The sequence below is a fragment of the Arachis ipaensis genome, chromosome B06, assembly GCF_000816755.2.
Source record: "Arachis ipaensis cultivar K30076 chromosome B06, Araip1.1, whole genome shotgun sequence".
Lineage (NCBI taxonomy): Eukaryota > Viridiplantae > Streptophyta > Magnoliopsida > Fabales > Fabaceae > Arachis > Arachis ipaensis.
In genome coordinates, this window is record NC_029790.2 from 8630499 (window position 1) to 8656453 (window position 25955).

A 25955-nucleotide genomic window follows, 5' to 3' on the forward strand; every position below is an offset into this window, starting at 1 on the left:
GCTCGTAACGATTCCGTCCTTAGCTTGTAGTTGTAGTACCCGTATCGAGTGCGACAAATGTATAAAGCCAGATGAGGCGTGTTATACATAAATTAATAACTATATATCTCAATAGTTAAGTTTATTCTTAAATGAATTGAATATAATATATGTGCTCATAATTTAGAAAATCTTTTAATAAGAATGTAGTCATTATTAGGTTTTATATATTCATTAATTTACAGCTTATGATGTTAAATTTAACATAAAGAATGACAAGTGACAATTTGTTGGTTAAACAATATACATAGCATGTGGAAAATTAAATGACGAAACATGGAGTTTTGCTATTATTTGTATTGCATAGAATATTTATCATCGTTGTCCAAATTTGATGAAATTACATTTGATTGTATCAGTGATATAACTATTTATGTTATATTTTTTTATTAATTTAAGTTTTTGAAAGAAATAATTTTAGAGAGAAAGTATTTTTAAGACAGGATACAATTCAATTTTAATCCGATAGTTAATATTGATATATATGTAGTACTCTATTAGAGAAAATTTTTAAATATACTGGTATATCGATATTTCAGTAATTTTTAGTCGTTGTTATTAATTATATATATTATATATATTTTTTATAATTAAGATCAACGGTTAAAAATTACTAAAACAACAGTACAACGTACATTTGAAAATTTCTCACTTTTAGTGTAAAAGTTAAACAAACCTAACAATCTACATATACACACAGTACATATACTGACACATCTTTTACTAGGTCTATTTCTTGGGTAGGTCAGATGAATAATGTATGAGAACATATATAACTGATGCAGTAAAATAATATATAACAGAGAACAACGTACGTAACAGATATCGACATATAGTATTGATATAATAAGAGTAATATTATGGAAGGAAAAAAAAAAAATTGGCAAAGAGTTGAGAAGAGAATAGCTTCGAAATTATGAACATTGCTTGAGATAGATGGTATTGAAAGCAGGCATTAGATATCCATTTTCTAAAGCCGTTATTGGATTAGAGATGACGTATATATATATAGTTCTGGAAATGACTATGGACAAGTGATTTGAGATGGGAATTTGTGTGGTTCATGTCCCTGCTGCTGCGCCATGACCAAGGACTTGTAGATATGAACAATCATCTTCTCATCATACTCCTTCATGGGCTTAGAATTCACCACTCCGAGGGCCATGGACGTGGTTGCGCTTCTGCCGCCGTATCCGACGGCAGAACCGCTCATGCTCATGACCTTAGAGTTGGCCACCCCAAGCATCATTCTAACGTAAGAATCCCTGAGCCACAGCAAGAATTTCTTGGGCGAAGGGATTCTGGATATCCTGATCTTACGGGACACCTTGATCCTCCATGTCCTACGCCTTGTGTTGGTGGCGCCGGTGTCGGTGGTTCCAAGCTGCTCCACTTGCTTCTTGTGCCTCCTCCGCCACCAATTGGATCCATTTAGTCTATGGTATCCCCCTCTTCTCTTCCAGTACCTCCGCATGCTTTCCATTTCCTCTCTTCTTACAAAATTGAAGGAGAGGAGAAATGGCGTAGGCGTGGGTGGGTGAGAAAGTAAATGGGGTAGGCTCCCTAAAATTTTTTGTTGTATTCATTCATTTGAACACTATTAAATAATATTTTAATCCAGTTATATGAAAAAAGTTATATATAGTATTGGATTATAGGTGGGAGGTGTATTAAATGAATGACGGTGTGTATATGACTTAATTGGTGATTGCCATATATTCTTGTCATAATCTGATGCATGTCACTTTCCAGAAAGAAAGAAAGAGATCGAGTAGGCTGGGGCAGCAGTATCCCGTTGGACTCTAATGCTTTCTTTTATGGGTTTATGGCATCATAAATTCCATCATCCTCTTTATAACTATCCATCCATACATAACCTAAACTTTTTTCGGTTTAATAAATGTATGTCAACCCAAATTTCACTCTCTTACTCTCACTTATGTTATTCACAATTTTAAATTTCTTATACACCTTTCATAAAAAAATACAAGCCAATATTTTTTATAGAGAAAAGTAAAGGGTTAGTTAATATCAATTTAAATAGAAGATAAAAATAAGAAGAATATAATAGTCATCTAATACTTTTTTTTTTTTAAAGAAAATGCTAATAGAATATTACTAGTTAACAGAGAAAGAAAGAGAGATTGATTTGACAATGAGGGAAATTAATGGATTGATCTTTCCAATAAATTAAATGAAGGATTACATAATATTGAAATGAAAGCTATTCCATTATACAAGTGAACGACTTAGTGGTGAAAAAAATTGACAAACACACAAAATCATCCTTTTAACTTTTTTATTAGTACGTATGTATTAGTAATGTACAATTGTACATAGATGATAGTATGCACTGGTAATCTACATAAATGATATTGACTTATGAACAGGTCCTTTTTTTTATGCTCTGGTCCAGAGATATTAAAGTGAAAACCAGTACTATAAGTCCATAATCAGGAATATTACGGAGTAAAATAAGACATCACATCTTCTCTAATAATTAAGTGAAATTAAATTACACGAGTATGTATCGTTATATGTGTTTAATCTCTGTTCATGTGTAAAGTCTATGTCCGATTAAGTTAATTTGACGGTGCTGTTGATGAATTTATAATTTAGAAGCCAAGAATATATAATTGGAAGTGGTGGAGAAATTAATGAAGCAGCAGAGCATAGAGCAAGGTGGGGTAGCTAAGCTTAAAGAAAATGGACTTTTTGGAAAGATAAATATTGGATTAATGAAGTCCGCAGGAAATGCATGGACTCTTTGTTGCATCCTCCATTATTGATCCTTCGGTTGGAAGTTGAGGTGGTGGGATTCTGCCCTTACTTGAAGTCAACTTGTCCTTACACTTTTTAATATGTCCCAATCCATATCTAAACCCCTTTTTTTTAAGAACCTTCAAAGTAATAATTAACCACACTCCATCTACATATATGAGACTTTGAGAGACATTGACACCCCTCCCTTTATTTTATATTATTATTTTCCTTTTTGGTATTAAACGGAAGCATGCTTTTATTTTTGTTTTGGACTGAATGATTAAACTAGTAACGTGGTGCTTTGGGTTCTGTTGATGTGTGCCCGGCCCAAATTTAAGTCGTTGTTGCTGCCTATATGTTTATTCTATCGGCCCATTTACCACTTACTACTACTCAAGTATTTTTCTTCTTGGGCCTTCGTCCCCGTTACTTTACCAAAAAAAAAAAACACTTTTTTCTACTTTACGTTTCTGGTCCCAAATAAAGTAATAATAAAAAGCCAACAATTAAATCTCATTTTCTATATCCGACCAAGGTTGCTTTCTTTTTTTTCTGAAATTCTTGTCTGTCTGCAAACGCCGGCCATATGCGAGGCGGCTTCGTTAGGGGGGCTGCAGCACGTCCTCATAATCCACGAGAGGAAAATAGGCAGCAGGGAGACCTAAATCCCAGAGAAGTCAAAAAAGGAAGGAGGTCGGAAGTAGAGGTTGCCATTGTAGGGACAAGGAAGCTGGTACCAAGAGTAGAAGAATGGATGGAGGACGGCTCAGAGGCTGAACGGCAGCTAGATGGAGATCAACCAGACACATACATGGAAAGAGATCAAGACAAGATTTCTGGAGGATCTACATATCAAAAGACCTTTGCAGAAACTGTTAAAACAGGGACTAGGACTACCATAGTCACTCAAGAGAAGGAAACAAGAGAGGATATAGAAACTGAGAGAGAAGACCGTGATGAAGAAGACGTAGACGACATCATTCTAAAGAGGATGCCTGATGGACTTTACAATCTCGTCATAGGAGAGCGTGTGAAAAGAGAGCTTTGTAACGATTGGTGGGAGACACTCATAGTGAAGCTCCTAGGAAGGAGGATCACTTTGGCGGTCATGGAAAGGAGACTTGAAACAATGTGAGCTAAAAGAGGAAGCTTAGAAGTCATTGACTTGGGAAATGAATATTTTTTGGTGAAATTCTTCAATAGAGAAGATCTGGACTATACACTCACATAGAGGGGCCGTGGAAGATTTTCGATCACTACTTGACGGTAAGGCTTTGGAAGCCGGAGTTTGATTCCATGAAGGCATCCATTGATAATATCGCTGCTTGGGTACAGCTCCCGGGACTTCCCATTGAGTATTACAATCGCACTATCTTGGAGAAGATAGGAAACATCATTGGTTGCACTTTGAAAGTAGACTCAAACACTGCGGAGGTCTCAAGGGAAAAGTTTGCAAGAATTTGTGTGGAAGTAGATCTAGAAAAGCCCCTGACCACCAACTATATGATCAATGGAGTGAAACATGCTGTGGGATATGAAGGAGTGCACTTAGTGTATTTTGCTTGCGGAAGAGTAGGACATGATAAGGGAGTCTGCCCAAAATCACAAATAAAAAAAGATGGGACGGAGAATGGCGGTGGACCAGCAGGTGTTGAGGAAGAAGGTGAGGGCACTTTGGGGAATATAGTAAAAAATAAGGGTAAAAAAGTCATTATGGAGGAAGAAGGACAATATGGTCCGTGGATGCTTGTGCAAAGACAAACACGTGGCCAAAAATCCGTTAAAATTAGAGAGAATGGGAGTAGTGGTAGTGGTGCGCCAGGACAGGGAGTGGGTGCTGGAAGAGCAGGGAACATTTCACGCTTTGCAGTGTTGCAGTATGAGGAAATAGATCCCAAGGACGATGGTAATCAGGAGGGTCCACACAATCACACAGAAATAGACAAAAGCTTAATGGAGGTCACTCACAGGAGAAAGGATAGATTACAAGGCTCCAAGAACAACAATGACCCACATAAGACATTTACCCAGCCACAAAAAAAAAGCCCAACAAGAACCAATCTCTTTACAGCCTTTGATTAAAGCCCAAAACCTGTCAGGAAAAGAGTTGTCAAAATCTTTGAACCAAACATGATCTTACCCTTCAAACTATAATGGGAACCTTATTCCGACCCAGCACACCTCATCCATGACCCTTTTAGAGCCTAATCCAGAGCCAACTAATCCTAACAACCCTATGGAACTCAACTCAAACAGGCAACCTGTTGACCATCACCAAGAAAACTGGGTGAATGTATGCCCCTCATCGCAAAACAATGTTTCGCAAATGATACCAGCCACCATGGCTGGTAAGGAGGAAGAGAAACCCCCTGACCCTGGAAGGTTGGACTTTGGTTCCGGTTACTCCAGTCAGCTAGTGGAGGCAGTGTTGCAATGTGAGGAAGCCATGGACCTGAAAGGAATACAGGCAGAGAATGACACTCCACCTCAGGTGGAGGATATGCAGATTGTATAATTGGCCTCATGGCCTGTAGTAACTGGGACCGAAGCCCAATCTTGTTGAGTTGATTCTTTTTTTTAGTGGTCGAAACCATGATTGTGTTTGCTTGGAATGTGCGTGGAATTGCTAATAGAGCAACTGTTCGAGCTCTTAAGGAATATAGGAGAATGTATAGACCATACTGCTTCTTCCTGTTTGAAACCCGATGTAGTGGAGAAAAGGAAAGGGAGGTTATTCGAGAGTTGGGGTTTCAATTTGCTGTGGTAGAAGGTGCGGCATGGTTTAGCGGAGGTATATGGGTTCTTTTGGAAGATGCCAATCTGAATATAAGATTAAGAAAATTCCATCAACAGTATATCCACCCGAGTGTTGATAAAGCAGAGTGGGGGAGCTGTCTATTAACCGCTGTATATGCAAGTCCTCAAGAGAGGCACAGAGCTACTTTGTGGAAGAAACTTCGGGTAATTGCTGACCCAATTTCTATTCCTTGGTTACTATTAGGGGATTTTAACGATATAGCTGATATTGAGGAAAAGAAGGGAGGAGGAAGAGATAACCCAAGTGCCTGTAGAAGATTTTGATCTTACATTAATAGGTGTAAACTGATTGATCTGGGATGGATTGGAGCCAAATATACCCAGAAAGAAGGGGAGCGTGAGGGGCAGAACAGGGTGTTCAAGAGATTGGATAGGGGTCTTTCTAATATTGAATGGAGAACAACCTTTTTCGATGGCCGCATCGAAGTTTTGCCGAGAGTGAGGTCTGATCACCACCCCTTGTTAGCAAGATTTGTACCATCTAGAGTAGATGTTGGTGAGAAACCTTTTAGATATGAAACTATGTGGAAAACCCACCCAAATTTTAACTATTATGTGAAGGAAGCCTGGCCGAGAGAGTAACAACTACCTGAGGTGCTTAGTACCCTCACCCACCTCTTAAAGGAGTGGAATAAGAGTGTGTTTAGTGATGTTAATAGGAGAAAAAGGAGGATAATGAGAAGACTTGAAGGCATTCAACAAGCTAGGGGGTATGGACGTATTCCATATTTGGATAAATTGGAAAAAGAGTTTACGGAAGAGCTAGAACTAATTCTTGAACAAGAAGAATTGATGTGGCAGCAAAGATCTAGACAAAAGTGGATAACTGATGGGGATAGGAACACACAGTTTTACCATTTGAAGACGGTTCAAAGAAGGAGGAAGAATAGGATATGTAAATTGAAAGGAGAGGATGGAAGATGGTGCGAAGATATGGAGGATCTGAAGCATAAGGCCATCTCGTATTTCAAAATAATTTACAACAAAGATTGGATGGAGGAGCCGATTAAAATCACAGATGAAACTTACCCTCCGATCCATGAGGATAATGTAAGAGGGTTGAGTACAACCCCCTTTCAAATGAAGAAATAAAGGAAGCTCTTTTCAACATTGGATCTTTGAAAGCCCCGGGAGAGGACGGTTATCCAGCATACTTCTTCAAAGAACAGTGGAAAACGATAAAAGAGTCCTTTATAGAATTCATACAAAAGTTGTGGCAGGATCCTAGCTCTATCAAACTCGTTAATCAAATACTAATAGTTCTCATCCCAAAGATTCAGCAACCAAAATATTTGAAACAATTTCGGCCTATAGCACTATGTAATGTGGTGTATAAGTGCTTATCAAAGATAGTAGTCAATCGAATAAAACCAACACTGGTCAATAGAATAGCACCATTTCAGTCCAGTTTCATTCAAGGGAGACTCATTCAGGACAATATAATTATTGCTAAGGAAATGGTTCATGATATGAAGAAGATGAGAGGAAAGAAGTTTATGGTGATAAAGGTGGACTTTGAAAAGGCATACGATCGGCTGAGATGGGACTTCATTTTAGATTGCCTCCACGAATTTGGGATACCTCATCAACTTATAGACATCATTATGTGCAGTGTGACCTCTGTTTCTTTTAAAATTATTTGGAATGGCTGCAAGACGGAATCCTTTGAGCCTTGTCGTGGTTTACGGCAAGGAAATCCAATATCGCCATACTTTTTTGTCATTGCAATGGATAAATTATCCCAAGTGATAGAAGAGAGGGTACAATTGGGGGTCTAGAAACCCATGGTGGCTGGGCGCAATGGACCTTCAATTTCACATTTACTATTTGCAGATGATTTATTGCTCTTTGTGGAAGCTTCTGTTGAACTGATTAGAATGGTAAGACAAGTTCTTGAGTTGTTTAGGAGATCTGCAGGCTTGAGAGTGAGTGAGACGAAATCTTCTATTTATTTTTCAAAGAGTGTAAATCGACAGGAGAGGGAGGCCATCACAGCAGAAGGAGGGATTGAGGAAACACCTTCTCTTGGCAGATACCTTGGCGCTTTGATTACAAATAGCCGAAAAGGGAGGGACAGATTCAAGACCACCTTGGAGCGAGTTGCGGGTAAATTACAGGGATGGAAAGCCTTATGCCTCTCATTTGCCGGGAGGGTAACTTTAGCCAAAGCGGTGATAAGCCCTGCTGTTAATTTTGATATGATGCATTCCTCTATACCAAAAAGAGTTTGTTGGGAAATAGAAAAGATGCAAAGAAGTTTTATTTGGGGTGAGAAAGAAGGACAAAGGAAGATGCATGCAGTGAGCTGGAAGCAACTTTGCAGGGCTAAGAACAGTGGAGGTTTGGGCTTTAGGGATCTTACGATAATGAATGAGGCCTTTTTATCAAAGGTGCTGTGGAGACTCATAACAGATAAAGAGGCTCTATGGGCGAGAGTGTTAATCAGTAAATATGGTAGGCAGCTAGACTTAGTTCATGACATGCAAGCAGTTTCCTCAGATTCGATTTTGTGGAAAGAATTGACAAAAATGGGAGAATTTGTTCGTAAGCATGTCCGCTTTTCAATAGGAGACAGATCTTCGACCCTGTTTTGGAAAGACCGATGGTTGAAAGATGAAATGCCTCTATTGAACCATGTTAGCCAAGTAACCAGAGATATGAGGGTGAATATGTATGTGAGCGAAGCAGTTAGATAAGGCAATTGGAATTACAGTCTGCTCCAAAATTTTCTTGAGGAGGATCGACTGCAAGAAATCAGAGCACTATTTCCCCCTGCTCTAGAATTAGGGAGGGACTCACTCAAATGAGACGTCACTCATGATGGCAATTTTACGGTGGCAAGTGCCTATAAAGCTCTTGTAAGGTGGGAGGATGGAAATGACGATATCTGGAAGCTAATTTGGCAATGGCCAGGGCCAGAGAAGATAAAATGTTTCATATGGCTGGTGGTGCATAGAAGGATCATGACAGCACAAAGGAGGAGGCAAATCTTTGGGACAAGCGATGAATGCCATGCCTGTCCAGGAGCAGTGGAGACATTAGAGCATGTTTTGAGGGACTGCAGCAGAGCATCAGAAGTTTGGTCCAAAACAATTCATCATAGCCACATTCAACCTTTTTTCAGAGCTCCCTTTAATTTGTGGATTAGATGGAACCTTACATCTGATCTTGGAACTAACAAAAATGGGAAGTGGAGAACCCAATTCATGGTCACCTGCTGGTGGTTATGGAGATGGCGTAATAAAAAATTTTTTACAGCACATTTTCATAAACCAACAGAGCCAGTGGAGTTTATACAAAAATACATCCATAATATAAATGAAGCCTTAAGAATGAAAGAAGTAAGGAACGAAAAGAGGGGGTGGATGGAGAAGCAGATCGCATGGATCCACCCTCCTGAGGGTTGGACAAAAGTTAATTCAGATGGAGCAGCAGACCGTGAATCAAAAAAAGCAGGGTGCGGGGGCTTAATTCGTGACCACCTTGGGAGATGGGTGATAGGATTCAAAACTAGCGTTGGAGCCAGTAATCCATTTCAAGCATTCTATGGGGGCATAACTCATGGATTACAGATGGCATGGGAGTTGGGATTAAGAAGAGTTATAATAGAATCAGATTTCCAGGCAGCAATACAAATTATACAAGATGCAGAAAAAGCAAAAAATCACCTGGAGGCACTAATTAGACACGTTTACAATCTTATAAAGAGAGAATGGAGCTTGAAATTTTCTTACACCTATAGAGAAGGAAATCGTGCCGCAGACTCTTTGGCTAAGGAAGGAAGAGATTGGAATGCAGGGTTCACGTTTTTGTACCAGGCTCCAAGTAGGCTTAAGCTTATTTTAGATGAAGATGGTCGTGGGGCATGCTTACCCCGAACAGTAAAATATTAGATAACTTGGGCCTTTGGCCTTTAGTTTACCAAAAAAAAAGAAGTAATAATAAAATTTCCTATACGCGACAGATTAGTTTTTGGTTTGTAGGGTCAAAATATATCATGGGCAACAAAAAAAAATTAATAATAAAATCAACCAACTAATTACCAAAAAAAAATCAACCAACTTTTTGGTGAAACTATTAGATGGAAATAATAGATTAGATAAACATCTAAATTCTCTTTTTTTTAAAAAAAAAAAACTCAACACAATAAGGTGGAGCATCAATGAAAAAGTACTAAACAGATAAAATAAACTAATTCCTAATTATTTTCGGCAAAAGCCATCAACAACCCAAAAGATACTCCTAATCAACCTGTTGACTACTCCCGAAATACCCATTTCTTGATTTTCGAAGATTCTATCATTCCTTTTCAACCAAGTGCTCCAAATGATAACAATAAAACCAAATTCACCAACATTCTAACCATTCGACTGCACGATTGACCCATGAACCACGTAAACTGAAGGTCATTCAGCTCTATAGCCACCAGTTCCATATTGCTGTTAACACACTAGCGCCTTTCCTTTCTTCCAACTGCACAACCTCATTGAAGACACCCATGTAGCAAAGAGGAACTTGACATATTCCTGATAAAAAATTCAACTCTTTTCACACAGCAAGCTTCTCTTTCCTTGTATGCGCACCACACACCAAGCAAACCGCACAAATAAAAATTATTATTTATCAATTCCCCTTCTATACACAACCATCTCTCTCCTTTGTAATAATTATTCAACCTAAACATCATATCATCCCACATTATTAATAAACTCCAGAAACACATTCCGATCTCACAAATTTCAAATGCGCCGCATCATTACCCTAAAATTGTACTACATCAAATTTATTAATTATTTCCTTCTTTATCTCTATCAATCCTAACATAATCACATTATTTTTACGCTTAAATTTTTTTACCATTTTCCACTTTACAATACCCCCTAAACCCCTCATATTCCACGAACTAAAATTATTTCAAAATTTTATTACACACCTTATTCAGGTTTTTGGGTGGCTCCTTCTTGCTTTCTCTTTCTTTTTTGCTTGCCTTTTTTTTTATGTCAATACTTCATTTTGAACTTGGAAAATAGCCATAATGTCCTTGTCCTCGTCATATAAAACAACTCCTGATTCAATCGCCAGATCCCAAGAAGTCCTGTTTTCAGTCATATCTTTATCCCAACTTCTTTCGTGCTCATCTTGATTAGTCTCACCATCTGCATCCTGCTCTAAGTCCCCCTAATCTTCCAAATTCCTTACAGCCCTTTGATCTTCCAACCCAGTTTCCTCCACCATTGTATTCTCATCCTCTAAATCTGAATCCTACACTGCATCACCCCTCATCAGACATATGCTAACATGCTGTTTACCACTCTTGTCCAAACTAGCGTGAATCTCATTAACTACACTTGGTGGAATGTTTCTCTCCGCTGTGTTGTTTCGAACAATTCTCTGCACCTCTGCCAATCTCCTTTCCGGCTTGATTCTACTCGTCGGATGCTTCAGATGCTTCACGCTCCTCCCTACCCTCCATGCCATCAAGCTCAGCGCGGACATTATCACCTCCGCCATCAGCAGCTGACTTCTGTGCTGCTCCCAGATCTGCCTCGTCAATGCTATTCACCACAGCATCAACCCCTTCGCGAACTCCATAACCAGCCACGCCCCTCTCTTCATCGCTACCCGCAGCAGCCAGCAAGAAAGCCCTTTTAAAACGCACAATGACGTACTTTCCGTCGCACCACACAGCCACTTCGCCACACCCCACTAACATATTGGCCTTATATGCTTTAACCTAGCCCCAACTGAACTTTTGTTCAAAACCAAATCAACTCTTTTTTTTTTTTCGTTTATCCCCCTATTCCCAAGTCTCCGTTCTTTCAGAGATTATTTCATTACCGATTGTTTGAGATCTCATAGATTTCGCACTCACCATAACTGATGGATACACCAAAGGTCCATTCACGTTTTTAAAAAATCCTCATGCCACTCATCCAAATTCTCAATAGCAATTACCTTTCTATCCTTGTCATGCTCTACTTTCCGTAGCCCCTGTGGTTTCATTACCACCGCATCCATCCCAACTCTAACGGTTTCCTCTGAGCTTCTAGTTCTTTACTTCCATGGTGTTCCAAGACAATGCAACTCTCCTTTTTTGATTCACCTCAATATCTTTTTCTTTAATTTTTTTCTATTTTCCATCAGGAGACTCCTTGGCATCTTCATCGCGCGTAGTGATTTTTTCCCGGACATCAATCCTCCTCCTATACTTAGCCTTACCCACAAAAATCTATTTACTCGTTAATCGCATTCCATTAATCTCTTTGATGGCCTTTAATGCCCCTCCTTTTGTAGTATACCTGATGAAAGCAAACAGATGAATCCGGTCATACTTCTCCTTACGTGTCAAATAGATGTCATTTATTCTTCCTGTCCACTTAAACATATAAAACAATTCATTCTTTGAAATATTACCTGGTAAATTAACTACAAAAATTGTGAGCAATTCCCTCTCCAATTGGAGATATGCTTTACAGTTCTAAACCCATGGATCTTTATTAACATAGAGCTGTCTAACTTTATTCCGTCTTGTATTAGACATAGATGGATTATGGATTCTAAATTCTCTTATTAGAAAGATAAATAAACTGAAGAAATATAATTGGAGAATTTTTTTATACAGAAAAATAATAGATGTGCCAATTATATTCTAACTAAAAAGAATATTGAGTTAGACTTAGATTTTTTGTTATGAAATTACTCATTTTTAGAGTTAGTAAAAATTTGTGTGGAGGATTAGTTTTTGGTTTGTTGGGCTAAGAGATACGGTAAAAAAAAAAAAACAATAATAATAAAATCACAATAGAAGTAGTTTGATTTTGAAATTACGTAGCACTAACATAATCACTTGCAGACTAAGATATATAAGAAAGTAAAAGGGCTTACATAATTATCTCATCCTTCATGATTCAACAAACGGAGATCCCTTTAAACTTTCGTTACAGCATCATGCCATCATTCAATTCATTTGATTCAACTAACATATACCTACATCTAGTTAGACACTTAAGAACAAGTAGTAAAATTAGATGTATATTTATATATAAAACACCTGCTTTTGGATTGGACTAGGATGTATTTCCTCATCTATTTTGGTTACGGAAATTAAACATGAGAGTCCAGTACAAATATTCAAATAAGGTGAAATAGCTAGAAGAAAGAATTAACTTAAATAACTGAGTTAAGTGAACAAGTAATAAAGAAAGGCCACATAAACTAAGCAGAGAAAGTGACTGGGAAACAGCATGGCAGAAAATGGCACAATTCTTTCTCCATTGTTGTAATAATTAGGAGGTGCATAGCCGCCTGATGAGGATGGCGTTCCTCCCGGAAAATAGTAAGATCCCACTGGATACGGAGGTGGATGTGGCTGCCCTTGCGTCTGTCCACAATTATCAGGACATGTTGGTTGGGGTGGCGGTGGGGGTGGGCATTCAACAACCGCTGGCGGAGGAAGTGACGGTGGTGGTGGCGGTGGCAACGAAGGTGGCGGTGGACACTCTACTACTGCAGGGGGAGGTGGAGGTGAGAGGGGTTGACAGGGATTGTCGCATTCAACGCACATTGTGCATGGAACAAGGTTTTTTGCCACCGTCGTTGTTGAAGTTGCTGAACTGCATAATTCTAGTACAATTATCACATAGGAAACCAAAGCAACCAAATTATTATTAGCCATCACTTTCCGATCCATTATTGTTGCAAAATTGAACCTGATTGCTAAGGTTTGGACGAAATAATATACATACATACAAGAATATAAATATGTAGTAATGTAGGGTTTTTAATTTATAAGGGGATATATATATATAGATCGATTTTTGGTGAGTGCACCATTTTGTCGGTGTTTTATCTTCTACGCCATCGTTTCATCATCAAATCTTGCAATCTCAGCCATATGATGAATCATTAAAAGTAGTAACTATATACATAATTGTTGTTTAATTAATTTAATTCAATTTGGGAGGTTTTGAGATGAATTATAATATAACGTTGGTTTGCAAAGTTGGATCCGGAAGTGAAGCGGCAGATTCTATCTTGGTATGATACATGCCGATATATATATATATATACTGGGTGCATCCATCCATGATCCATGCACATCGCTTTCCCCTGCTCACATGATCGTGAATCACTACTACTAAACAATTCATAGAGCAATATGCAACGTTTCAATTTTGGATACATATACATGTGCTCAGCTCTTAAATGTCATTGCATTCAATACAACTATATATTACTTAGGGGGTGTGTGATCCTAAAAAAAAAAACCGGTAATGTTAGAGGAAAAAAAACTATAACTTATTTTATTTATTATTTATTAATTATTATAATATTTTTTAGTTTTTTTTTTTTATAAAATATTTCGGTAAAAATATATGCTTCTTAATTACAAATTCCACAAATATATTATTGGTCGGAAATGTTTGGTAATGGACTAATTAATGGTGTATGTGTATGTTTTCCGAGCCTTATATCTCAAGTACACGGCTCTATAATACGAGTAGAGTTCTATTTTATTTTTGGTTTTTTCTTTCTTAAAACGTTATTTTAATTTATTACTTTATGCTGTTTCTTTTTCTTTTGAATAATGCGGATCAAAATTTAAAATGTTTAGTCATAGAAATTTTAGTATATATCATAAAATAGCGAACCACTGCTAATTAACAATTATGGATATTAAACGGAGGATAAATTATATATCAATTATGAAAAGGTCTAGGAGCTAACAGTTTTATTGAAATTTGATCAGTACTTAATCAGCAAAAGTAAAGTGAGTAATTTCACACTCTTGAATAAAATCTCATACCATTAAAATCATCAATGATGACTAATTGATGGTTACAAATCACAAAACTTGCTAGTCCTAGCACTCATCAATTATATACAACCTCCAAAAGGAAAGTCGTCCGACCAATTTAAAAGAAAGTTGGCGGAGTAAACGGAATTAGTTTGGTTATTTTTTACTTTTTTAAAGTAAGCAATTTTTAATTTCAAATAAAAATTTATTTTTCTTACTAAAATATCAAGTTCTAGCCAAATCCTTTTATCTTTTTAACAAGTTATTGGTTGAAATTTGTGATATTTCGGTTAGAATTTGAGATTGAATTATCAAAGTTAATTGTTAAAGACTTCTAAAAAAAAAAATTAAATGGACTAAATAGACCAATGTATTAAACGTCTCATATTTATAGATCTATTTTAAATTGAAAAATCTGCCTACATGAAATAGTTAAACGAAATAGTGCAACAGATTCACCCATTTTGACTGGGGCAATATATATCTAAAGGGTAATGCTAGGGAGACAAAAAAAACAGTCGGAATTTGTCTTATCTAGCATTCATTAATTATCGCAACAATTAATGAATGTTAAATAAGGCAAGTTATGGTTGTTTTTTGCTGATTTTCTTTGGTTACCAAACATTTCCGTATCTAAGTTATGAACGCGCTCGAATTTAACACCTGTTTGACATTTTGAATATAAGAATATTATTCCTTTTGTAATTATTTGAGGTTGTATGATGTAGCGTACTAAACGATTTATATAGATTGAGACTTGAGAGGTGTCCTTATGTAAGGAGTATGCATATAGCACACGTTGACCGACTACTGAAAATTTCAGTCGCGTTGGTACCAAGCTAATTCATTTGCATTATGCCACGTCACAGTAGTACATCTATGATGTATCCTCTCTTCTTTTTATATTCTTTGGTCTTTGTTTTCTATCATTAGTGTGAAGATTTGTATTTGATGCAGTAAATGGAATTGAATTGAATCAATAAAGGATGAAATGAGAAGGAGGTGAAATCAGGAAAGATGAGAGAGTATACGTTATCTAAATATATATCATATTATAGAGTGATTGAAGTGTATTCTTGTAATGTAAGTTAGCTGTTATTTATAGAAAGGCTTGTAACAACTCTTTAACTAATTTAATACTCTAGAATAATAGTTATTCTTCTAATAGTTAAGCTAACTATTTTCTAGTGTATTACACCTCTTTGATTTTGATTTTTTATAGTCCCTCTCAAATTAAGAGTGGAATATGAACACATTCAAAGTTTAGTATAAAATTATTAAAAAATGTAACAGAATGACTTTATAAATATATCCGCTACTTGGTCTTGAAAAGGGATATTAGTGACAATTTTTTTTGAGTGACTTGATCATGAACAGAGTAGAGATCTAATTCAAAGTGTTTAGATTTGTTGTGCAAGATAGGATTAGCAGCAAGCAAACAAGCATTTTGGTTGTCACAATACAAGGTTAGTGGAGCTATAAGTGAGACATACAATTTTGTAAACAGATTCTGTGTCCAGATAAGTTCAGATTGAGCTGCTGCTAGTGCTCTAAACTCTGCCTCTGTACTCGATCTACTTACTATATGTTGTTTGTTGCTCTTCCAAGCAATTAAATTTGTGCCAAGGTAAATGCAATAGCCTGTTACTGATTTCCTATCATCAGCATCAGCACCCCAATCTGCATCAGAGAAAGCAATTAAACGCAAATCAGAACAAGGAGAAAATAAGATTCCTCGATCCATAGTCCCTTTAATGTATATGAGAATTCGTTTTAAAGCTCTCCAGTGTTGGACTGTAGGACTGTGCACACATATATTGAAAAATGTTGTTGACAACAAATGTCAAATCTAGCCTTGTGAATGTGAGATATTGCAGTGCACCTGCAATTAATCTGAATAATTTGGGATCTTCAAAATGTGGAGAATCATTAGCACTTAATTTGAAGGAAGAAACCATAGGTGTAGTAGTAGAGTTAGACATAGTCATATTAGTTCTTTCTAATACCTAACATATTTCTTTTGATGTAATAAACTTTGATTAGAGTTGATATAAGTGGCTTCTAAGCCAAGAAAGAAATTGAATTTTCCAAGATCTTTTAAAGAAAAATTTGAATGAAGTTGGTTGATAAGTAATTGAAGTTCATGAGAGTTATTACCAGTCAATAAGATATCATCAACATATGCCCAGAGAAGTATCATAGAATTTGAAGTATTTCTCACAAACAATTATGGATCTGATTTGGTGCTTTTGAATCCAAATCTCTGTAAAGTAGACGATAGAGTTAAAAATCAGGCCCTAAGAGCCTGTTTAAGGCCATAGACAGCTTTCATATAAAATAGGATTAGTAGCACAAAATCCCTGAGGCTGTTTCATATAAACTGTTTCATGCAAATTTCCACTGAAAAATGCATTATCAAAGTCAAATTGTCTTAATTGCCAGCCTCTAGACAAGGCAATTGAGATCACAATTCGAATGGTTTGAGGTTTGAAAACAGGACTAAAAGTTTGTTCAAAATCCATTCCCTCTCTCTGGTGATATTCCTTGACCACAAATCTAGCTTTATATAGAATGACTTAGGCTTGAGGTTTTTTCTTAAGAGCAAATACCCATTTGTTGTCTATAATGACAACATTTGGTGGTGGCACTGTTAATTCCCGTGTATTACATTTGGATAAAGCCTGAAATTCAGATTGCATAGCTTGAATCCAATGTTGATATTTAAGAGCTTGATTAGTAGTTGTTGGTGCATGGGTCAAGAAAGTAGGATCAAGAGGAAGGGAGGTTTTGTTAGCCATTAGACTTAGAGATACCAGTTTTAGATCTGGTTCTCATTGGATGTGAATTTAAAGCTGGTGGTGGAGGAGGTAGAGGTGGAGATGGTATTGTTAATGATGATTGTAACGGAAGTACTATTTCAATACCAAAAATAGGTATTTGTGATGTAGGAATAGTATGACGTTAGGTTGGAGCTGTAATAGAAATATTAGCAGTATCTAATGTATTGTGTTTGGAAGAATGAAGGTCAGGTGTTTGAATATATTGAGTGCTTGGCTGATCATTGGTAGATGTAGATGGTATGTTCATGTGGATGGTAGAGGATTTTGTAATAATTTGAGGCTCTAAAATAGTAGCAAAATGAGAAGCATAAGAAAATTTACATTCATCAAAGACAATATTTCTTAAAAGATACAATTTTTTATTTAGAAATAAGCACTTGTAACCTTTGTGATTTAAGTCATAACCCAAGAATAAGCACATATCAGACTTGTAATCAAATTTGTGCTTGTTATAAGGTCTTAAAAATGGATAACAAATACAACCAAACACTTTAAAAAATTGATAATATGATTTTTGATGAAAAAGTTTTTCAAATGATGAAAATTAAATATGATCTAAAACAGCAGTGGAGAGTCTATTAATCTTATACACATACAGCTGTTTGGAAGGCATCATCCCAGAATTGTAAAGGTAAGGCAGCAGTGGCAAGTAAGAATAGACCTACTTCAGTAATGTGTATATGTTTTCTTTTCACTATACCTTGTTGTTGATGTGTATAGGGAGATGCTAACCTATGAATAATACCTTGTTCTGTTAAAAAAAAATGTTGAAGGAATGAGATAGAAATTCTGAACCATGATCTGTTTGCAATGCTTTCAGTTTATATCCTATTTGCTTTTCAAAGAGAGTTTTATAATTCCTGAATGCTGTCAGTGCCTTAGATTTATTAAGAGTGAAATAGATGTATACCTAGTGTGAGCATCAACAAAACTGATATAGTATCTATATCCATTTCTAGATTTCTGAGGAGCTGGGCTCCATATATTTACATGACAAATTCTAAGGGATAAGCATACATAAATGTAGAATCAGTAAAGGAAAATTGATGTAGTTTTGCCATAGAATAGAATTCACACACTGTAATAGGATTAGAACAAATTGAATATGTAATATAATTTTTGTTAAGATCTTCCAAGACAATTTTAATAGAGGGATCGCCTAAACATTTATGCCACATATCCACAGAATTATTTGAACTAGTAGTAGCAGTCAATGCTGTTTTATTTGTTACACACTTGGAGATAGGAGTAATCTGTGTAGGTACATTTAAATTGGGAAAAACATAAATACCATCTTTAGCTATCCCTTGAAGTAGGTGATTCTTGGTAGCCTGATCACAAACAAAACAATGTTGAGGCCAAAATTTTAAAAAACAGCATTATCAGCAGCAAACTTTGATACACTAAGTAAATTGAGTTATTTGTAGCACAAGTAACAGGTAATTCAATTTGAACGAAAGATCTGATTTAGAATCATAAAGAATAGATGAACCTGAATTAGAAATGTGAATACCTGGATTATTACCTATGTATAACTGGTCTGAACCTGTTTGAAATTCTACAGATTGAAAAGATTACTTGCTTCAGTTGTAATATGGTGGCTAGCTTCTGAGTCAGGGTACCAAGCTGAGTTTTGCATTGATGAAGAGGTTGAAAGTGCAGTTAAGAATACCCTTGGTTGATGGAAGGATGAAGGTGGAGCTGGTGGTTGATATGATTGAGCTGACGATGAAGCATTTGGTGATTCATAATTCTAATCAAACCGATAATAACAATTCCAGGCAGCATGACCAGTTTGATTGCGAATTTGATAGAATAATTGATTGTTTGTATTATTGAATCTATTATCTCTCATAAACCGCCACCTCTTCCTCTTTTTGGTGGATTGTTCTTTGTAGTGGATTGTTCTCATAATTGATTGTTCTTTTTTGGTGGATTGTTCTTTTATTTATTAAACACACATGCTTTTTTTTTTAAAGTGATTATTCAGACTTTGATTTTAAACAGTAAAAATTATAGATTGAAAATAATAGACGCGTTTGCAAGGATCATTGTCATTGTTGTTAACAATTGGCTCTGAATACCATGTGAAAATTTACATATGATGTAGTAAATGAAATTGAATTGAATCAATAATCAATAAAAAATGAAATGAAAAGAAGGTGAAAACAAAAAAGAGAAGAGTATGCCTTCATATTATTGATTGAAGTGTATTTTTACAATGCAAACTAACTGCTATTTATAGGAAGTCTCTAAACAACTCTCTATAACTAACTTAATACTCTAAGATAATACTTACTCTTAACAGTTGAACTAACCGTTTTCTAGTGTATTAGACCTTTCTTGATCTTGATTCTTTAGAATTAGAGAAATTACTTTGATTGATTAGGCATTACATAGAGATTTAAAAATCTTCGCCGCGAAGCTGTCTAAGAATCCTGGAATGAGGGGCATCAGGGTCACCACGCATAGCATTTTGCCGCCATATCTCAGTGGCCCTCCTCAGAGAATCCTCCGCCGTGTCCAGCTGCTCCGGCAGCCACACTATTACACCGCCACTCCCCACTTCCCTTGTTGAATCCGCCGTCCTATCTGATGCACGACTCAAAGGGTTCCTCGTGTCCGCGATCTCCAACTCCGACAAGGGCGACGCCTTGTGGTCTTTGAAGTAACCTCTGTCATCCTCTTCCTGTTCCTTCCGGCTCTTCTCTTCCGGAAACGGAGCTTCGTCTATACCAGCGGTGCAACTCGCTTCTTCCAACACGGGAGCTTTCGAACTCTGCTGCCGCTTCTGTTGAAGGCTAGGCTCCAATGGCTGGTTCACCCCAGTGCTCTTCAGTTTGGAAGATGGTTCAGTTGGAGATTTTGGAGTCGCAAGAGGATCGTCCTTTTTGCTCGATGCATGATCCGTTTCCACAAACTTGGTGCTGCTTGTATTATCACTCTCTGTACCCTGCATTATTCATATGAATAGTGTTAACTACTTAATTTTGATAAAGTAATTTGAATTTGGTGTTATTATAGCTTACTTTGGGTGGTGATTGGTGAACCTTAGGTCCGGCTTCTAATTCTCCCGAATGAACTTCAGGGTCTGCTGTTCTGCTACGTGTGGCGGAGCATAAGCCTCGTTGCGATGATTTCCAACACCATCTTCTTGCTGCTGTGTATCCTAATGCTACCCTTGATTGCATCTTCTTCTTGTCTCACTTGGGTTTGGTAACTGACAGTGCAATGTTTCTGTATTCGGTTGTGGGTGCTATCACTTTAAGGAATGATTGGGGATGAATACAACACTCCTCGGACTTTCTGGAATTTCCTCCAGGACACGTGTTCCAAGCTGTTTACGTGGCATGCTTTCTATGATGCCACGCAGACTATAATTAAGTGATGTCTTTTCTAGAATACTCTCTGCCTCTGGAATGTGGAATTTACATAATTTAAATTTCGTCATGATTAGTGGATAAACTCAAATCATGTTGATTGTCATCTAGCGGCAGGTACGCATAATAGAAACTTATAGACCTTATTAGAATTTTTTTTAACGTCTAATCAATAAATTAAGCCAGTCTTCCCTGTTCCACAAATTTTCTATCTCTTTAAGATAAACAACCACTAATATGTCTGCAAAACTGAATGGATGTTGTTTCAAAAATCTATCCGGTGCTGATGATTAATAATTAATAATCGTTAATACAGTTTGATTTGACAAGCATAAGTTTTGAAGCAAAGAATTTTTTACAATTAAACCCTGTGGCAGAGGCAAGATTTACTAGTATCTAGTCCATACGATACATGAATTTGGGATCGTTGGCAGCTCGGTGCCGAGAACAAAGTGATTGATATTATTTTGTCTGCAATGAAAATTGATAACAGTGTATGCAAAAGAAATGAACACAAATGAAGAAACATTTGGCATTTTGTGCTTTACAACCATTGATATGATTAATTGTGTGAAGTTGTTCTAATAAGCACAAGAAAGGGCCATCAACAATATAGCAGCCTCTTCTTCTTCTTTTAACTTGAATTGACTTCTTCCATGTAATGTATAAGGCTCCATATTGCAACCAAAATCCACTTCATCATCATGCTCACTTGTTGCTCTATTATTCCTCTTCCTGCTTTTCTTTGCTCCCCCTTTATCCAGGGCTTTCCTCCTCTTCCTGTACCTTAGCCCACATGCATTGCAAAGAGACTGAATAAAAAGTAAAAACAATGAAAATCAATATCACAAGAATGATATCATTAAATATCAATAGTCCAGAAATACTGAAAAATCTTGGTTTGTTTGCATACCCTAGGGCCATCTGGACCAGCCCTCCATAGAGGTGTGGTGGTTGTGTGGCAATCGTTACAGCTTCTGTTTGATACTGCTCCAACTTGAACTTCCATTATCCTGTGTCATGATGCTAATTATTAGTTACTTTGCTATTGTTGTTGTTGATGTGATACTAACAACTAAGGAGGAGGAATAAATGAATGAGTTCCAAGAGAAGCAAAACAAGATAGAGCATCAGATTACTCACTTGATCGCGGTTCAACAATAAAGTTGAATCCAGAAAGAGGCAAAGAAGCCTTATAAGAGTCAATCAGCACCACCAAAAGCTTCTTTCTGATTGAATGTTAATACTTCAGGGCTTTTGGCTATTGACCACTGATTCTCCTGTTGCTACTACTTAGAAAATTTGCACGTTTAAGCCGAGTGAAAGTTTGGAAAAAAAAGGAGAAACTAGAGCAAGGTCCAGAATACTATAACAATAAGGATAAGACCTCTTGTAATATGTTATATATACTTTCCAGATCGACGGCAAACAGGACCTAATATACAATTAAACTGTTATTTCTGAAACAGTTAAATTAAAATATAAGTACATCTGTACATGTGTGCGGAAATTTTGGTGATCTGTACAAAATTTTAGGGATGTTCCAGTAAAAAGACAAAAAGAAACAGGACCTTTTCTTTTTCTTTAATGTAAAATAGAACTACAGTTAAATAACAATTATAATAAAAATAATAAAAAGTTCCTCTATATACCAAGCATAAATATACACAAACATAAACAATTGTAGACAATCATTATTTGTTAATAATTTGTGCATTTCCAACAAACCCTTGTCTTTGAATGAACAAAGAATCCTAAAATTTATATTCCTTTGGCCACTAAACTTTTTTGAAAAATAATGAAAGAGAATAAAGAAATAAAAGGTAGTTGCTAAAATTGGAATCAGTAACTTAATGGTTCATACTGGTTTGTCTTAATTGGTTGAGCTTTGACAATTCTTTTTGTGTTTGTGTTGAAGCATTGACTCCAATAGTTTTTACAAGCTAATTTTATATTATGATGTTAGCTAGAAAGAATGTGTGATAATATACGGTTTTAATACAGTATCTACAGTCAGATACCACACGGCGACGATGATGCTAGTCTGGCTTCAAATGAAAGGCTCCAAAAGAGACAGCTATGCATAAAAGATGCAATAACAGACAATGTCCGACCCATATATTTGGTACCAAACGTCACCAACAACTTATAAGCATTGATTTTTATATTATAACATTCTTCAATAATGTTTACTTTTTGCCTTTTAATCCCACTGAGCCAACCCCAATAATTAGAATCGTCACAAATGGAAATGACAAAACAGTCGGTCATAAATTGCGAGCTCATATTGTAAACACCAGCAGCAAACAAATTTAACATATTGTTGTCTGCACTATAGTGGCTATATTTAGTTGTTTTGCACCGAGAATATATATCAAGAAAACACAAAATATGGAGCCGGTACTCTTGTATTTATAACATGGAAGCTTTACTCCTGTGATTAAAAACAGGCAGAAACGACTTGAGTCTTGAGTTGATCAGATATTATTTAATATTTATTGTTATTTGATAAGATACATCAAATTCATACCAGACATACATTGTATTATATTGTCATACACTTTGACCCTTCACATGAAACAAATAGGAAGAATACAGTTACCAACATAGTTCTGTATTCCCCTGGTTCTTCTAGCTATGAATTTCAGAAGTTTTCTTTCTTAAAGGGTGGAAAAATGGTTATATGAAATAAATAAATAGTAAAGTAGAAACAAACATATAATGAAATTCTAATGTTTCTTGCAACTTAAGCAATGTTAGGGAAGTCGAACTGAATAGAATATGGTGTTGTGGTCTATCCCATTATTTGGAGTGGCATTCTGTGACAAAGCCACAAGCGCCGCAACAAGACCCGAATTCCCTGCAAGAGATGGTTCAGTGTAGTTATAGTTGGAACGCAAGTCATTGAAACCATCAAGCTTATCAGGACCACCAACCATGGCTCCTACAATCACATTCGGATTCGGTTTCCTTCTGTCCCTCCACTTCCATCCACCACCACAACCATACTTCTTCCCCTTCTCACTCATAATAGATGCACCCATGTGGTGAACTTCTTCAGGGTATCTCTCTCCAAACCCAACCACATAGCTCATCTTCTCTGGATTCTTCCCAAGTATGTAATCCACCTGAGTCCTAGCAAAATCCTCCAATGCTTCTGAACGGTAGAATTTACCTCCGCACATTATTCCAGGTACGTATAAGGCACCTACCTTGCACACAACAATGTGAGTACTATGATACTATCACATAGTTAAAAAGTTCAAACTATAGTATAGTATAGTTAGCACTACTTACCCATGTAATCACTATATAGCTTAGCCAAGAATGCTGCGTTCACAACGTACTGAAGAGGGCGTGGATTTCCATGGTTTAACATGATCAACCCTCCTTTTGTTCTGTTAAATTTCCTGGAATTTGGGAGATAAGAGCACACTATGTCATCGATTTTGTTTTGATAATTTTTCAATACTTGTTCGTAAGGATAGCCGTAATCCAAGAACATTCTCAAGCGAGCAAGAAGCAACGCAGCACCGGGAAGCTTGTTGTCCCAAGAAAGCACACTCTGCCGCATGGAACCAACTTTCTCATCCAATTCAGGACTAGTAATGAGATTGAGGTAGGAAGAATTTCCGGTAGCCAAGTACATCCATGTTCCGCCCCACAAGAACTCATCCCAGAAGCCGCTCGAGTTATAGACAAGCGAAGGCGGATCGGCCCCGCCAGAGTACTTGTCTCCTAATCCTTGCGTGGCGAATCGGAAGATCACGTCTGCTCCATGGATCAGTTTCTTGGAATAGGCCTCGTTATCATGGAAGACGATGGATGCAGCTGCTAGAGCGGCTGCGGTTTCCGCAGCGAGAGCAGGGCAAGTGGTGCAATGCGATGCAGGGCGAGGGGATTGGATTTCCTCGGGGCGGATCCAACACTTGTTGTTGTGTTTGGTCGTCGGTGAAGGTAGTTGGGAAGCAACAGTGGTCGTCGAGTTTGCATAAGCGGTGAAGGTTTTGAGAAGGTAATCGGTTCCCCATTTTATGGTGTATTTGACATGATGAAGCTCAAGAGCTGATTCGTATTTCTGGTTGTATTCCAGTACGCTCCAACTTAGCATCGTCATGGCGAATGCCGCCGGGAAATTATACTTGGTGGAGTCACCGCCGTCGTAGTAGCCACCAACCTGCTCGTCTTTCAAACACGAGTCACCCCTCCATGAAACATTGTTGTTCAGAGGCAGTTTTCCAGCTGCATCAAATCAAATCATAACAAAACAAAACAAAAATTCCCTCTACTAGTATCAAATAAATAATGAATATAAAATACATATTAAAAATAAATAAAATAACACGTATATAATTAGGTGAATAGATAGTGACTGATTTTTGTCATGCATGTAATATTTTTGTTAGAGGAATATAGAATGATACATTGCTGGGCGTTGAAGAAGAGGAGGGCCTTGGGGAGAGCAAGGGTATAGTTATCAAGAGTGGGGGAAGATGGAGGATGATAATGTGGCTTGAGCTTCATTATGAGGGCGATAATGGCGGAAATGGTTACAAGGCAAACAAGTGTGGAAATGGAACTCTTATTACAATAGGAAGATGATGACTTGGACTTTTCAAGGATGTCCGGTCTCCGCAGCCACCTTTGCTTCACTTCATCAGATGGTGCTTCATACGGCGCCCTATCCAACCCCCTCCTTCGCCGCCGGAACTCTTCCTCCTCCTCCTCCTCTTCTTCTTCTTCATGCCACAGACCATGCTCCTCAACGTTTATTTCCAGTGGACCACCCCATATGTTGTGTTTTCCCGACATTCTCAATCCAAATTCACTGATCATAACATACGCCCCCACAATCTTTCGCTTTCATTTGTATACAGTAGCGTATATCAGGATCATTCTTATCTTTTCACCATCAATCTTCATTATTCTGTCTAATTAAATAAGGAAATATAGCCCTGCAGATTTCATTCTACTTTGCTTCTTATCTTTTCTGATTCTCTTTTTTAATTTTGGTACATACTTGGTGTTTCTTCCTCATTTCGAATGCACTCAACCGTTTCTCCTTGATTAAATTCCCTTTATGGGATCAAAGATCCACAAATATTTGAAAAATAATAAAAACTAGTTAAAATCAGTTTAAAGTTATTTTATTTTATATTAATCCTGGAAAACCAAGTAGTTAGTAGTGATATATACATAAAACATATTAAGTTTTTAAGGTTATATTATAAAAAAGCTTTTATTATTATAGGTTGTGTTTTAAAAAATCTCTAAATAAATTCATATATGAAATAAATAATATATAAATAAAATTTTTAT

General features: G+C 36.9%; 5 protein-coding genes across 5 annotated transcripts; 1 reads left to right on the plus strand and 4 right to left on the minus strand.

Annotated features, from left to right (window-relative positions):
• On the minus strand, positions 1064–1513 carry LOC107647963. Its single transcript, XM_016352002.2, has one exon. It carries the CDS (start codon positions 1511–1513, stop codon positions 1064–1066), a length of 450 nt encoding a protein of 149 aa, XP_016207488.2.
• LOC107646367 lies at positions 3389–4884 on the plus strand. The gene is made up of 2 exons (XM_016350555.1): positions 3389–3907; positions 4006–4884. The coding sequence occupies exons 1-2, from the start codon at positions 3389–3391 to the stop codon at positions 4882–4884; spliced, it is 1398 nt and encodes a 465-aa protein (XP_016206041.1).
• Positions 19420–20460, minus strand: LOC107645675 (the record flags this gene model as incomplete). Its single annotated transcript, XM_016349748.2, is given in 2 exon segments — positions 19420–20209; positions 20286–20460. Coding segments are annotated over 2 exon segments (724 nt in total), but the record flags the coding sequence as incomplete, so codon positions are not given.
• Positions 20988–25707, minus strand: LOC107646368 (endoglucanase 25-like). Its single transcript, XM_016350557.2, has 5 exons — positions 25061–25707; positions 23934–24878; positions 21780–23844; positions 21550–21649; positions 20988–21448 (listed from the first exon to the last, which is right to left on the minus strand). The coding sequence occupies exons 1-3, from the start codon at positions 25470–25472 to the stop codon at positions 23393–23395; spliced, it is 1809 nt and encodes a 602-aa protein (XP_016206043.2). The 5' UTR covers positions 25473–25707; the 3' UTR covers positions 20988–21448; positions 21550–21649; positions 21780–23392.
• LOC107645677 (GATA transcription factor 15) lies at positions 21218–21645 on the minus strand. Its single transcript, XM_021105415.1, has 2 exons — positions 21550–21645; positions 21218–21448 (listed from the first exon to the last, which is right to left on the minus strand). The coding sequence occupies exons 1-2, from the start codon at positions 21643–21645 to the stop codon at positions 21218–21220; spliced, it is 327 nt and encodes a 108-aa protein (XP_020961074.1).

What these genes read in the sequence shown, in the direction of transcription:
- LOC107647963 (XM_016352002.2), bottom strand. Translation starts at nt 1,513, where the DNA reads ATGCGGAGGTACTGGAAGAGAAGAGGGGGATACCATAGACTAAATGGA.
- LOC107646368 (XM_016350557.2), bottom strand. Translation starts at nt 25,472, where the DNA reads ATGATCAGTGAATTTGGATTGAGAATGTCGGGAAAACACAACATATGG. An exon ending in CTTCTTCAACGCCCAGCAAT is followed by an intron (nt 24,879 to 25,060) that starts GTATCATTCTAT and finishes GATTTGATGCAG; the next exon opens with CTGGAAAACTGCCTCTGAAC. An exon ending in GCTATATAGTGATTACATGG is followed by an intron (nt 23,845 to 23,933) that starts GTAAGTAGTGCT and finishes TGTGCAAGGTAG; the next exon opens with GTGCCTTATACGTACCTGGA.
- LOC107645677 (XM_021105415.1), bottom strand. Translation starts at nt 21,645, where the DNA reads ATGGAAGTTCAAGTTGGAGCAGTATCAAACAGAAGCTGTAACGATTGC. An exon ending in CTGGTCCAGATGGCCCTAGG is followed by an intron (nt 21,449 to 21,549) that starts GTATGCAAACAA and finishes CTTTTTATTCAG; the next exon opens with TCTCTTTGCAATGCATGTGG.
- LOC107646367 (XM_016350555.1), top strand. Translation starts at nt 3,389, where the DNA reads ATGCGAGGCGGCTTCGTTAGGGGGGCTGCAGCACGTCCTCATAATCCA. An exon ending in GAAGGAGGATCACTTTGGCG is followed by an intron (nt 3,908 to 4,005) that starts GTCATGGAAAGG and finishes ATTCTTCAATAG; the next exon opens with AGAAGATCTGGACTATACAC.